This window comes from Bison bison, unplaced genomic scaffold (genome assembly GCF_000754665.1).
Source record: "Bison bison bison isolate TAMUID 2011002044 unplaced genomic scaffold, Bison_UMD1.0 scf7180017864322, whole genome shotgun sequence".
Classification (NCBI taxonomy): Eukaryota; Metazoa; Chordata; class Mammalia; order Artiodactyla; family Bovidae; genus Bison; species Bison bison.
In genome coordinates, this window is record NW_011494894.1 from 2,651,291 (window position 1) to 2,666,160 (window position 14,870).

Consider the following 14,870-nt stretch of genomic DNA (forward strand, 5'->3'; position numbering starts at 1 on the left):
CAAGCCCCCCCAAAAAAAAAAAAAAAAAAAAAAAAGGAACATTCTTCCTTTCAGCTAAAACACACAGGAAAAAACTGGACAATTCCTGCACTTCCTAAGCCTTCCCATTTAAGGGCCCTTGACCCATCTACTTCCTTTCAGCATAGCCCTGCGTTATCCTATCTGGACCAGCAAGGTGCCAGCTGATTTTCTGGATGCGGGTGGGGTGATCACTTGCTTCTCTCTGATCACCTGCTCCAGCACTGCCATTCTAACCTCGTAGGGAGAATACTTGATTGGTCAGCCACCACTATGCACAAGCTTTCCTCCTCTTTTAACCAAGTCGAAAGAGATAGACGTGTATTATACATATTTCCCCATATTAAAACGAAACGAGTTCCTTTAGTAAAAACAAAATGAACTCCTTTAAAATTAAAAAAAAAGAATTAAAAAATATTTCAGAAAACAGGTATTGTTATACTAAGACAACAACAAAAAAATCACTTGAGTGATTTGGAGGGAAAATAAATGTTGTTTAACAAATAGGAGATTAAGAAGATGATGAATATATAGAAAATAGGATCAACATTTTTAAACTGACATTAATTTATGTAAAAACAGGCTCTGTGTGAATACGTCTTGTTAAGAAAGACTTGGAATCATTTTTTACATAATTCTCTGAGAACTGGGTGGGTTCCAGTGTTTAGAGTGGTTTCAGAGCAGTGCAAACATACCAACTGTCTAATTTTCTAGTCTGTTCTCTACGTTTTTCTTAGGCTTGGGGGGTTGGGTATCTGAAGCTTAGTTCAACAAAGTATTAATGATTGCTCCTCAGACATACTTTCAGTGTTTTTGAAACCAAATAAAATCAAAATAATTTATGCTCTATAGTCCATTGTGAAAACTGTAGAAAAGTTTAATAATACCACAGCACACTGTAAAGGTTTGATCCTTCCATTGTGACATAGTGGTTTAAACACATCGCATTTGGAGTCACACAGCATGGTTTCAAACCCAGCTGTTTCACTTATAAGCTTTGAGATCTTGGGCAAGACTCAGTGGTCTCAACAGTCACATATCTCAAAACATGTGAAAGTGAAAGTCACTCAGTCGTGTCTGACTCTCTGTGACCCCATGGACTGTAGCCCCCCAGGCTCCTTTGTCCATGGAATTCTCCAGGCAAGAATACTGGACTGGGGAGCCATTCCCTTCTCCAGGGATCTCCTGATCCCAGGAGACCAGAGATCAAATCCAAGTCTCCTGCATTACAGGCAGGATTTTTACCATCTGTGCCACCAGGAAAGCCCTCAGAATACATACATACCTTGTTTTATTGTGCTTTGTTTTACTGTATTCCGCAGGATTGTTTTTTGTTTAACAAATTGAAGGTTTGTGACAACCCTTCATCAAGCAAGTCTACTGGCACCATTTTCCACCAGAGTTACTTTTTAATTAAGGTATGTACATTGTCTTTTTCAACATAATGCTGTTGCACACATAAAAGACTACAGTACAGTGTAAAAATCACTGTAGACGGTGACTGCAGCCATGGAATTAAAAGACACTTGCTCCTTGGAAGAAAAGTTATGACCAACCTAGACAGCTTATTAAAAAGCAGAGACATTATTTGCCAACAAAGGTCCGTCTAGTCAAGGCTATGGTTTTTCCAGTGGTCGTGTATGGATGTGAGAGTTGGACTCTAAAGAAAGCTGAGCGCCAAAGAATTGATGCTTTTGAACTGTGGTGTTGGAGAAGACTCTTGAGAGTAACTTGGACAGCAAGGAGACCAACCAGTCCATCCTAAAGGAAATCAGTCCTGGATGTTCATTGGAAGGAGTGATGCTGAAGCTGAAACTCCAATAGTTTGGCCACCTGATGTGAAAAGTTGACTCATTTCAAAAGACCCTGATGCTGGGAAAGACTGAAGGTGGGAGGAGAAGGGGATGACAGAGGATGAGATGGTTGGATGGCATCCCCGAGTCAATGGACATGAGTAAACTCGGGGAGTTGGTGAGGGACAGGGAGGCCTGGCGTCCTGCAGTCCATGGGGTCACAAAGAATCAGACCTGATGGAGTGACTGAGCTGAACTGAACTGAGAGTGTAAAAATTACTTTTATATGCACTGGGAAACAAAAAAATTTGTGTGACTTACTTTGTTGCTGTATTCGCTCTCTTGCAATGGTCTGAAACTGAACCCGCCACATCTCTGAGATATGCCTGTACCTACAGGTATGCCTGTACCTACCTGTAGCAGATGATGTAGATGTTTCTGACTCATTGCCGTCAGTAAGCAACTGATGCTCTTCTTTCATGGATTCCCCCTCCACCCCACAATTCCTGCCACTTCTGCTGGTTTTTAACCAATGACTCTGGGGGAGGATGGAAGCCAAGCTCCCCCTTCTAGCCTACGCCCCAGCATTGCCCCTGAAGGACTTTGGCTTGAGATGCAGCCTTACCTGACTCAACTCCCGTTCCGTGACCTGCTTCCCCCGCTCCATACTGGTCTCTTCTGGGGCCAACTCAGGGATAAATCCTTTGCATTTTAACCTCATCTCAGCATCTGCTTCTGGGGACACAGAACTTCATATTTAGCCCTCTTAGAGTTTAGAAAGGATAGAGGAGGATAAACACTTAAAACAGCATCTGGCATATAGGAAGTGCTGTCTGAGTTTTAGCTATTGTTCTCATCTGAGGTTGAACCTATAGTAGCAAGGAGAACCGAGGGAGTCATACAAGGACTTCAAACAAACATAAAGCCACAAACACACAACCTCTTGAGAATTGTTGAGGGAACTGAATAATCCACATGACTGCTTTCATTTGCATCACTGGTTGCACCCCTGGCCTTAATTACAAGGGAATAAGTGTTTCTGGCTGAGTTGTAATATAAAGAGGCTGCCACTGTGTGCTCCCATGAGACCCACCACAGGCATTCAATTTAGCTAATAAGTATGGCTACTGAAGACTTGAACGTTCTCGCTCCCACGTGCTACTTTTTTTTCTTTATAAGTGAAAAGTCTTTGGTTCGTCCTTTAACTGGGTTTCATGGAGTAGTTTCAAGGTTGCTTGTTTGAAGGTAAGCAGCAGGAGTCTTAAGAACTTAATTTTAAGAAATTCAAAGAGAAAAGGATGCACTTTGTTCCTTGAGTTTCTTAAACCTATATTTCATATCCTTTCATAGTAATTTGTCTTTTATAGATAAAATATACACAAATCACTTAGGAAAAAAGGCATCTGAAATGACCTTGGGAGGCCAAGTTCTTCTGTTTTTAAATGGCAGACACAGGGTATATTATTAAGATTTCTATATGGTAGCATTTCTAGCACAGCTCAGTAAGAGCATTTACCATTTCTTTATTATTCAGTTCAAATATAAGGGCAAAGAAAGTTACTCATAGGATTTCTTTTTTTTTTATGGTTTTCATTTATCAGCTCCTAGGGAAAAAAAAAAAAACTGGTATAGGCAAAATCCCAACATGATAAAACCAGAACTAAAGTAACAGTGGTTGGGGGGAAACTCTAAGTGAATTATTATGATCCTAGGTCCTAAAAAAAATTATTCTTCTCCGGTTCTCTCATCTGACCCCACTACAGTCTGGCTTTTGTCCACTTCACAGCACTTGAGCCATTAATGATCTCTTCCAGGACAAATGGAACGTTCGCTCTTCTACCCTTATTCACTTTAATCTATTTGTTGCCTTTGTTCGACTCAACACTATCTTCCTCCTCCTCCATAAGCCTCTCTTCTCCTAATTTTATCTGATCCTTTAGTATTTTCTTTCTTTTCTATTTTATTATATATTTTAAAAATAAAAATGAAAACGACAATTAGAGGTCGAAGGAAAAAAAGCACCCCCAACCCAAACACTGTTATTTCACTGGATTCCTCGGGGTTTTTTTAAATTGGTTTTCACATACCATGTATAGGATTTTGTAACCTTTTTCTACAAGATGTTTTATTTTAATTACTTCACGTTGTCATATAATCTCCATAACCTCCACCCTTAATTCCTTTGAATAATTGCATCTCTTGACTCGCTCCTCTCCCCAACAAATCTGCTGATGAGCCAAAAAGTACTTTATGGCCCACATTCTCCTTTTACATTCAAGTCTCCCTTTTGTTTTAATGATATGAATACTATTAAGGAAACAAAACTCCAGTGTCTCACGGAAATATTTGTACCAAAATGCTATTTATTCTGAAAGTTAATCGGGCAATTTAGATCAAAGATGTATTCTTCTGAAGTGCCTAAAATATATCTTTCCTCTAAATAATTCCCAGGATTTTTTCAGAGTTCCCAGAAAAGTGACAGGTAGGCCCAGGCACTTAATTAGTAGTTTTCAACAAGATTAGCATTTTCCAAATTCTGCTCCAGATAAAATCAGTGAAATACTAGTAGATGTGCTATATTAAAAAGAGGGAGGGAATGGGAGGGATCTCCATTATTAAAAGAAAAAAAAATAGTAAAAACATTTTTACAGGGTCTCCTTACTGTGAGAATTTTCAGTCTTTACTACATTAATCCCAGCACCTAGCACAGTTGGTAGGTGACCAATAAATATTTGCTTAATATGTGAATGTGCATTGTGAATGAATCTCCAAGAAATAATACTACATGTTACGAGTAAATTGGTAAAAGAAAGCAATTTATTTATTTGAGATATTTGAACAACTATTTAAAAGATTGTTTATGGTGGGATTGTTTAGACTAACTAAAAACAACCAACAAACCTAATGTCCATCAACTTAGAGGCTGGCTGAATGAATTATGGTGCAGTAAAAGACCATGTAGCCATTACAAATTATAATATAGGTTAATATTTATTGACACTAAAAGATGTCAATGACATGTGAGAAAAAGTAGATTCTAGAACACTATGAAATTTTGTATGCTATCTGTCTAAATAGGTAGATATATACATGTATATGGTAATTATTTTTGGTTGGTGCAATTATATATGATTTTCCCTTTGTATTTTATATTTTTATTTTTGATTATTATTTTTTGTGCAACCAATACATCTATTTTGTCAGAAGAAGAAACAATAGAGGGAGGAGGGTTCAGGATGGGGAACACATGTATAATTTTTTTAAATTAAAAAAAAAATAAATAAAGGTTTGAGGATAAAAAAAAAAACAATAGAATTATTTCAATATTTAAGCAATAAATAAATATAAGCTGCATTGATTGAATGGAATTACACAGCACTTAGTGGCCATCGGTATAAAACTGCAAATAGTAAACCAACCTTTAGAAAACTTTTCCAAGCTGAACACTTCCATCACAAAATTATTTTTAAATATTTCATCACAAAATATTTTTTAAATTGTTTAAACAAATTTGTTATTATTACCATTAATAACAAAATTAATGGTAAAACTTATACTGATAAGTATAATGGTATAACTTATTTATACTGTCTAATACTTCTTTGCATCTCAGTTCTTAGTGTTACTTGACTACCTAAAGAACAACTTGAACCACAGTGAGCATCTTGGGAGCCAAAGACAGCACCTGCAGCCAGGACTGGATTGACTCTCACCTTGTTAACTATCCCTGTGACCAGGATCTGTAATGACTTTAGCCTCAATTTCCTGGACACTAGAATAAGGCTTAGGGACCAAATGGTATGTAGCACTCCTTTAGCCAAAACTTAATGATTTTACCTAAGATGTCTCGTCTTAATTGTAATGAGATTTTTGGAAAGTAAATGAAATGCAGGGAGTGCTATACAGTGATTTAAGTTATTTTTCTATCCCCTTTACATATGGTGAACATTATAATAATAAATCATCAAATAAATATATACATATATTTTTATATCAGTTCCATGCAGTGTTATCAAAGGTCTTATAAATTTATATGTACTTTACCCAGCAATTTTACTTTTAGGATTTATCCTAATGAATTATTCAAGAACATATATATATAAATTTAACTTGATAAAGATGCTCATTTCAACATTATAATGGGGGGGGGAGGCATTAACAGTATCCAACAAGGAACTAGTTAAATGGATTGCTGTACATCATAGAAAATCACAATAGTCATTAAATGATGGAGAAAAATATTTGTCATAGAAAGAGATTTACAACACATTTTTAAGTTGAAAAAAGGTTATAAAATAGCATTTATAATGTGATCCCATATGTTTGTTGTAAAATATGTATATGTTCATAAACAAAGGTATGGAAAGGTCTACAACAAAAATTTTACCTGGCAATCAGTGGGTTTATATGTGTCTTCTAAACTTTATAAAGTTAATATACATTGTTTATGGAACAATACAATCAGTGGACTTAGGGATTTTTCCCACAGTTTATTCTAAGGACTCTGGATAACACAAATAAATCACTTATTGTCCAAAAAAAAAAAAAATATGATTCAATAGAACTGTATCAGTAAATCCTTGCTTAAAATGGTAATGTTAAATGGTAAAATCATCAAAGATGCCTAATCACTTTTCCAAAAATAATAAAACTATAATAAGGACAGAAATGAATTTTTTACTGCCCTTGAAAAATGACAGTTTCAACTGCACATGGCCTGATATTTCTTGATCCCCAGTAATCTGAAAATTCAATAGTGCAGATCATCACCAAGGTCCATGACCAATAGGAAAATAAAGGAAACCAAGGTGTCATGATTCTGAATACCTATAATTGGGTTACTTGAAGACTCACCATTTTCCACACTAAGGAATAATTCCAAGTAGTCTCTGTAAACTGTAAAGCCCTTCTTAACATTCACACCTCTAAATTTCAGAAAATAGTATGATTTATTTAAAAGGTGATTGGATCCCCAGAAGGCTGACAATTTTTACTGTGCCTAAAATATTCTATCATTTATAGCCACCATCATTTTAAAAGAAAAGATATTCTAAACTTGAAAAGATCCTAATCTCAGATTTTTTTTAAGGTCCTTCAAGAAAAGTCCCTTTAGCTTTACAAATATAAGCAGTACCTTGTTGGTGTTTGTCTCATTTTGCTAGCAAAGCCTTTAGCAGGTACTAGCACTGCTTTTTAAGTCTGTTATCTAGTCAAGAGGTCTCTGTTTAAAAAAAGAAAACAGGGTAAAACACTGTGTGTATTTGGTCAACTATTCAGAAGGTTGCTGAGAAGCAATTCAGAGGATTTAAGAAAGTGAACTGTTTAACATTATTCAGGAAAGGACAATGTTTTTTTTTTCCTGTTGAATTTCATGTAAATAACGGTACACTGAAACTAAAATGAACTTAATCATTTTTCTTCCTATTTCCCAAACATCACTCATGTGTTGTGTTTACAAGTTTTGTCATATTTGCAGAACACCTCCACTATTATTTATTTTATGTTTTTCCTCTCAACCTCTTTCCTCGGCAGTAATACCTAGGAAATCAAAGGTTTGGTGGGTAAGTGTACACTTTTAACCATTCTACCATTTAAAGGATCTTGCATATTTGTCTCCACAAACACACACAAAGTCTAACTTCCTCATTTCACTGAGGAGCAGCGTGTTAAATGATGTCCTTTTTAACTTATGTGTTTATGGTCTTCCTTGAAGAGGATGGCAGAGCTGTTGATGGATTTGAAAAATAGTAGCAATGCATAGATTTTGTTCATGGCCCATCAGCTTAATTGTCTGTAATATACTTGTGTAATTTTACAGATGTTGCAAGCTATCTCTATTATTACCTATCTCTCCTATTACCAATTTCAAATTTTTTTTAACAGTTCTTAAACGGCTCAACACTCTCTACCTTGTATTATTCACTTATGCAATAAATATTTCTTGGGCACCCACTTTGTGTCTGACACTTCCCGGGCAAAGCAGTGAGTGGGCAAAACAGACCACATTCCTTACCTTCGGGAGGTTCACACTCTAGTAGACTTCTGCAGCTCTCTAAGGATATGGCATGTTTCCTCTTCTAGATTCTAAGTCCTTGGAGAACAAGATCTGGCTCTAATTTAACTCTGACTCCTCCGTAGCACACAAGAGGGCCTTTGCACTGCTATCAGGAAATAACTGAACAATGAAAGTCTCCTTAGCCCTTCAGTTTATTTATACTTTGGCCCTAAGAACCACACCAATCATTTTCCCTTTTTTCCACTTAACCTGTCCTTTTTTCCCTTTTTTCCACTTAACCTGTCCTTTTTTCAGTTTTTAATTTTCCTGATTTCAATTTATAAAATTCTGAAGATGAGGAAAAAACAGAGAGAGAACTTGTGGTGAAGGAAAACTAGCAAGTGATGCAAGCAAAAAAAATGAACATTTCACCTGTTGCATTCAAAGTACTCTATTTCAGAAATATGTCAGTGAAATAAATGCCTGAATGTTTAAATTTTCATAAAAAGAAGCGTTTAAAATATATTTGATAAAATTTTTTGAGCAGTATATATTTTCCAAAATCATTCAAAAACCTATTGGGGTCTTAAATCTGCTGTATTTAAGAATACTATTGTATACATTTATTTTTTTATCAAGCAAAGTCATAAATCCTCTCTTCCCAGCTTAAAAAAAATACATTGTATTTACCTTCAATTTGCATGATTTAATAAACATTTAATGTTATTAATTGTTCACCCTTAATAGGAAAGAAAACTAAACCAAAGATTTTTTCAAAGTATCGTCACTGCTCACAGTTGAGATGATGACAGTCCCTTTTGCACAGATTCTTCTTCAGGAATTCAATTCACAGTGATTGACCTTTTTCCTTCCAATCTTTTCTTCCCTCTTATTAAAAAAAATTAAACCGTACTGATGTATTCGAATTCTGTGTAAAGATTAAGCCTATAAAAGGGGTAGACTCAGGCTTTAAGGCATTAAATATCATATTTCATCTCTCTTTTTTGTGGAACTCTCCTGCCTTCACCTAAATCAGTGTGGACTTTACAGGTTGCACAAAGCCCCGGAACTCTGGCCCCAGGTGAGTTGCTCAAGGTCGTGTGCCTTCGGTAGCAAAGTCAAGTTCTGTGCCCAGCACCCCTCCCCCACTACCTCCCCTCAAATAAGAAAGTTGCTAATAGTTCTCAGCAAGACCTCTAAGTATGTAAAACCTCTAAACTCAGTTACCTGTTACCGTCAATACTTTTTTCAAGTGGGGAAAAAAAGGTAGCAAGACTTTCTAGAGAGAAAGAAAAAAGCTGACAAGTCTAGATCAGAACCAACTATGTCGGTAATGGGATTTTTCTTGGGTTTTTGCTGCCTTTTAAAAAAATTTATTCTATTGAATATATATAGTTGATTTCCAGTGGTGTGTTAATTTCTGCTGTACAGCAAAGGGATTCAGTTTTATATATATATATATATTCTTTTTCATATTCTTTTCCATTATGGTTTATCATAAGAGATTAAATATAGTCCCCTGTGTTATACAGTAGGTCCTTGTTGTTTCTCCATTCAATATATAATAGTTTGCATCTTCTAACCCCAAACTCCCAATCTACCCCTTTTGGGGGGCTGCCTTTTCATTCAATTTTTAGCATCAAGTCAGAATCACTGTATTGCCTGCATCATGAGGACAAACCCAGCTTAACCTCCCCGCCCCACCCCCCCACCCGGCTCCCTAACTCCCCCATCCCCCACCCCGCCCCCGCCGGCCTCTTTTTCTTTCTTTTTCTCTCCAGATACAAGAGAACATGATTGGTAGTTTGAGACCTGATCCATCTGACTCTCAAATAGTTGGTTATTTTTCTCTGGCTCTCTTTCTGCTCCTTCTTATTCTGGAGAAACCCTGCCTCTAGTAAAAATGATGCAGTGCGACTGAGGTGCCAGTGTTTGGACTGTAAATTATGCATTTGGACAGCTTTTGCTGCACTCCAGCCTGGAAACAGAGGTTGATTTCTATTGAGTCCACACCTTTGCTTGCCAGTGAGAAATACATGGGTGCCTCTGGCTGTCTGCTTTGTAAACACTCCAAATCAATACATATGATTCTATTCACTCAGAAAATGTGTCAGAATTGAACACATAACAAGTATTAACACTACAAACAAATATGATACAGAGTGTCTTCCTTTAAGGACCTTTTAACTTACATGGGGTTATATACAAAGGTGTTGATTATATATATAAAGTTGTTGATTATATGTCAAGAAGTACAGATGAATAAAGACTTACCTTAGGAAATGGAAATCATTATGGGCAGAAATGTTTGGAGATGGCTTCTCAGAACAGATAGAACTCAAGCTGAGTATGACAGTCAGAGGTAGAGTTTTTAAAGCCAGAAAGAAGAGCTTGTCCTTGATGCGATATCCAGTAAGGAGCAACTGAACGTTCTTCAACAGAAAAAGCAATTTTTTTGAGATGTGTTTGACAGCAGTAACCAAGGCACACAGAATAGGGAGAGACCATAGATGAAGCTCATCTATAAATGCACAGAACATTTAAAGAAACTGGAACAGAGTTTGTTAGGAGCCTTCATTTTTCCCGGGTGGTAGAAATGTCTTATCAGTTTTGGGGGTGGGGGTCTTGCGTTTGGGTGGCACCATGATGCTAAGGCAAGATGTGCTTAGCAGGGGTAAGAACCCCTGGTCCTTGGTTATCTCTCTTTTGAATCCTCTCGAACCTACGGGGTTCTTACTGCGTTATTCCATTCCTTCAGGGTGCAGCCTGGGAGGAAACAAACAAGCATGCCCCCTTCACAAACACTCCAACTTCCCTCTGGCTTTCTTTCCAATTCTCCCTCTTACTTCCTGGGCAGAGGCCTTGCTCGTACATCACCTCGGATTTGCTATGACTGGAGCGAGCCCTGAGTTTCCTGAGATCCTAGGCTTCTGGAGTCCAAGAGTTTTCTCAGTCCTACTTTGCAATATCATTTCATCTCTGAGTCAGTGCCACCGACTGAATGGTGATGGAAGGGGTTCAGAAGGAAATGCAGAGCTGTGTATGATCTTTGGCTGCCTACTGCTATTGTAATAATCCAGCAATAAAGCCATCAGCAAGGAGTGGCATAAGAATAGAAATAAAGTGAGATTAAAAAAGAAATAGCGGAAAAGAAGAAATAACAAGATCTTGTTTGTGGCATATTCGCAGGATGTAAATGAACTTGAGGGATTGAATGGAACTGATGTCAGCTGTCATCAGACAGATTTTTCCATGGCTCAAATTCCCCTTTCACCTTTCCCTTCATGCACTATTAGCACCAGGTCCTGTTAATTAAAAGTTCTCCAAACCCGTATCTCTTCTTTCCGTTATTGCCCTTGTTCACGCCAGCAACATCTTTCTCTGGGCTATCGAGTGCATTACACTTCTTATTTCTCTCTCTGTCCTCACCCTCCTGTAATGTATCCTTGATTCAGCCATGAAAATGACCTTAAGCAACAATTGAATCATGCTTGCCAAACTTTTCTGGCTCTGTAGTACCATACAGGGCATCTAACTCCTAGGCACACAGCTTTATAGAACCTTTATAGAACCTTTCATCATTGGGCCACTCCTGCTGGTCCTGCTTTACCTAAGGTCTCCTTCCTAAGGCTGCAGCTTGGGCCAAGCAGGAAGGCAGCGAGGCGCAGTGGTCCAGGGCACAGACTTGTTACACGCAGCCTGCTTTGAGTCCTCACCCCGCTGTTCACTTGAACAAGTTATTTATAGTGATCCTTCATCTATAAAATGTTGTTAGGAGGATTAGGTGAGACTTTATTTTAAAAGTGCACTTAGTACATAGTCAGAACTATGCAAGCGTCTGCAGTAAGACAAAAATACCTCCCCAGATTGTCAAGGTCTCTCCTACCCCAGTGAATTTACACCTTCAGGTTCTTAATCCCATTTGTGGGGGCCTCTCTTTCCCTTGGTCAATTTTTAGTCTTCCTTCTGAAAGTGAAAGTGTTAGTCGATCAGTCGTGTCCAACTCTGCAACCCCATGGACTATAGCCCACCAGGCTCCTCTGTCCATGAGATTCTCCAGGCAAGAATACTGGAGTGGGTTGCCATTCCCTTCTCCAGGGGTTCTTCCCAACCCAGGGCTCGAACCCAGGTCTCCTGCACTGCAGGTGGATTCTTTACCATCTGAGCTACCAGGGAAGCCCAGTCTTCTAAGAGGAGTTAAAATGTCAGGTCCTCTGTGAAGCCTTTCCACTTCACTTTGTTAATCCCCTTGTGAACATTTTTATTGTATTACAATTTGTTTTAGTTTTCTGTGGCTGCTAGGACAAATTATTGCAGTCTGGGTGGCTTGAAACAACAGAAATGTATTCTCCCGGTTCTGAAGCCTAGAAGTCTGGAATTGGTGTCCCGGGGCTGACATCAAGGTCTTAGCAAGACCACAGTCCTTCTGGAGGCTCCAAGGGGAAAATCTGCTCCTTGCCTTTTCCAGCTTCTGCTGGAGGTCCCGCATTCCCAGGTTTATGGCCACATCCCTCCCATCTCTGAGTCGGTCTGTCAAATCCCCTCTGGAGATGTGGGAAGACTCTTGTGATGGCATTGAGGCTCCACCTGGACAAGCCAGAATAATCACACAGCTCAAGATCCTCAATTTAACACATCTGCAAGACCCTTTTAAACCATATAAGGTAACACGTACAGGCTCTGGGGATCAGGGCCTAATACCTTTGAGTGCACGTGTTGGTCTTTTCACCATGGTACGACAAGGATTTAGCACTGGGTAAGAACGTGCAATCAATAAGTGAAATACACGAAATATAGAGGTTTGGTGGTTCAGGCAAGGGGCCCACTGTCCATGTTCATTGGTATTCCTTCTTTGCTAAGGCTTTATATCCCCAGGCCAGAGCTGTTGCTTTCATGTGCTAATCTGTGGCCGGAAGGATATGTTACTCATAAATTATTCAAGAGATCACCTTCTAGGTTAGAGAAGTTAAGTGAATTTAGCACTTCTTATCGCTTCCCCTGAGCTATGGTGAGGCAAAGTCCCCCAAAAGCTCCGTTCAAGCTCCATTCTTTCCAAGCTGTGGGGTGGCAGGCAGTGAAAAAGGTGGAAGGAGACTCTCCCGGAATGCGAGAATGCGTGGCGGCTGGCTGACAAGCATGAGCTGCATTAAGAGTGCTGTCATCAGTCTGCTGCACTGGTGAGCTGCCATTCCTTGGCAGTTTATTTTAAACACAGTTTTCTTCATAAGCTAAGCTCCTAAATTAATGGCTAAACTTAACTGACCATCTTTCCATCTTGAGTCATTTGGGTTCAGCACAGGCATTTTTCTAAAATGAGGCTGTTTCTTGTCCAGTGTTCTTAAATTAGACTCATCCTCACGTAAGTCTGTTCCTGCCACGACTCACCTGGAAAGACAACTCAGCAGTTAACATGATTGTTTTGCTCAGCTGTTGGAAATCCTTCTCGGCCAAAGAGGAAAAGATGACTCGCAATAAAAGTTAACAAGCAGATAACTGCATAAGGAATCCTTAAATGGCACATTGTTTACTGTATTGTAATTGTTCATTTCTATGTCAGTCTTTTCATCTTTGTGCTGGTTAGAGCTGCCAGAAATCAGAAAGTTAAAAAACTATGTAGAGTCACCGAATTTATCCAAGACTTGCCTATGTAGGTGTATATCTGAAAGCTTCTGAGGTTTAAGATAATTCTTTCATTAACATACAACATCCATGTGTAGTAAAACACAGTAATAAAAGCTGATTTAGGTTTACATGTGTGCTCAGTCGTGTCTGACTGTTTGCGACCCTATAGATTGTAGCCTGCCAGGCTCCTCTCCATGCAATTTTCCAGGTAAGAATTCTGGATTGGGTTGCAATTTCCTCCTCCAGGGGATCTTCCTGACCCAGGGATCTAACCTCCGTCTCCTGTGTCTCCTACACTAGCAGGCAGATTCTTAACCACTGCACCACTTGGGAATTTCATGATTTAGGTATGGTAACCGACATAAAGCTTATCTAACAGAATCTGGCATCTGTCAGAGGCTTTTTTAATCAGAGGAGACTCCTGTGGGTTGTCCAAGAGGACCTATGTACCTCCTAAAATCATCTAGAACAACACTCTTCCTCTAGCCTTGCTCTAGTCACCCCTTCATTGTGGTCACACTTCTTCCAACCAATGACACTTTGCACGTTGGAAAGCTGCAATACAGCTGCAGTACAGCTGATCTACTGATACAAGGTTGTGGTGAGGAAAGTGCAGCATTTATTGCAGGATGCCAAGCAAGAAATCCACATAACTAGTGCCCAGAAGGTTTGAACTCCCCAGTGGCTTTCAGGGAAGGGTTTTTTAAAATGGTGATGGGGTTGTGGGGTATATGACCAACTTGCAGACCCTTTTCTGATCAGTTGGTAGGGAGGTAATCTGGAGTCAACATCATCAACCTTCTGGTTCCAACCTGTCTGGGGTCTGTGATGTGCTGATGGTCACCATGCAGTTAACTTCTTCCACCTGACAGGGATTTCAGTATCTGTAAAGCAGCCCAGAGGATGGCTCAGAATATTCCTATAACCCTTGAGGAGGAACTAAATGATTTTGGCTTTATTTAATGGATAAACTTTTGTTTTGTCTTGCTTGACTGTTTTCCCTTTTTTGTACATTCTCTCACTTCTCAGATTAAACTTACTCTTTGGAACCTGGGGAAGGCCTGGGAGGCTAAAGTTTTCCTACAGACAAGAGGCAGGTGGGGGACATGGGAGGGGCTGGGATCTGCTCCCAGAAGGCCCCACGGGGTCCTGCTCGGTTACACGTGCTGTTCCCTCTGTTTAGAATGCTTGTCCCTCCTCTTCTCTTGATTAAGTTCTGTTCATCCTTCAGATATTAGTTCAGTCATTACTGTCTCTGAAAAGCATTCCTCAGTCAGTTCAGTCACTCAGTCGTGTCTGACTTTTGGCGACCCCATGAATCGCAGCACACCAGGCCTCCCTGTCCATCACCAACTCCCGGAGTTCACCCAGACTCACGTCCATCGAGTCAGTGATGCCATCCAGGCATCTCATCCTCTGTTGTCCCCTTCTCCTCCTGCCCC

General features: G+C 39.2%; 1 protein-coding gene across 1 annotated transcript in view; it reads left to right on the forward strand.

Annotated features, from left to right (window-relative positions):
• Window positions 1–12,918: 12,918 nt before the first annotated feature.
• Window positions 12,919–14,870, forward strand: part of SMYD2 (SET and MYND domain containing 2) — a 58,735-nt gene continuing 56,783 nt past the window's right edge. The window contains exon 1 of the mRNA XM_010853125.1: window positions 12,919–12,983. Within this exon, the coding sequence (XP_010851427.1) occupies window positions 12,919–12,983 (65 nt within the window). The remainder of the gene's footprint in view (window positions 12,984–14,870) is intronic.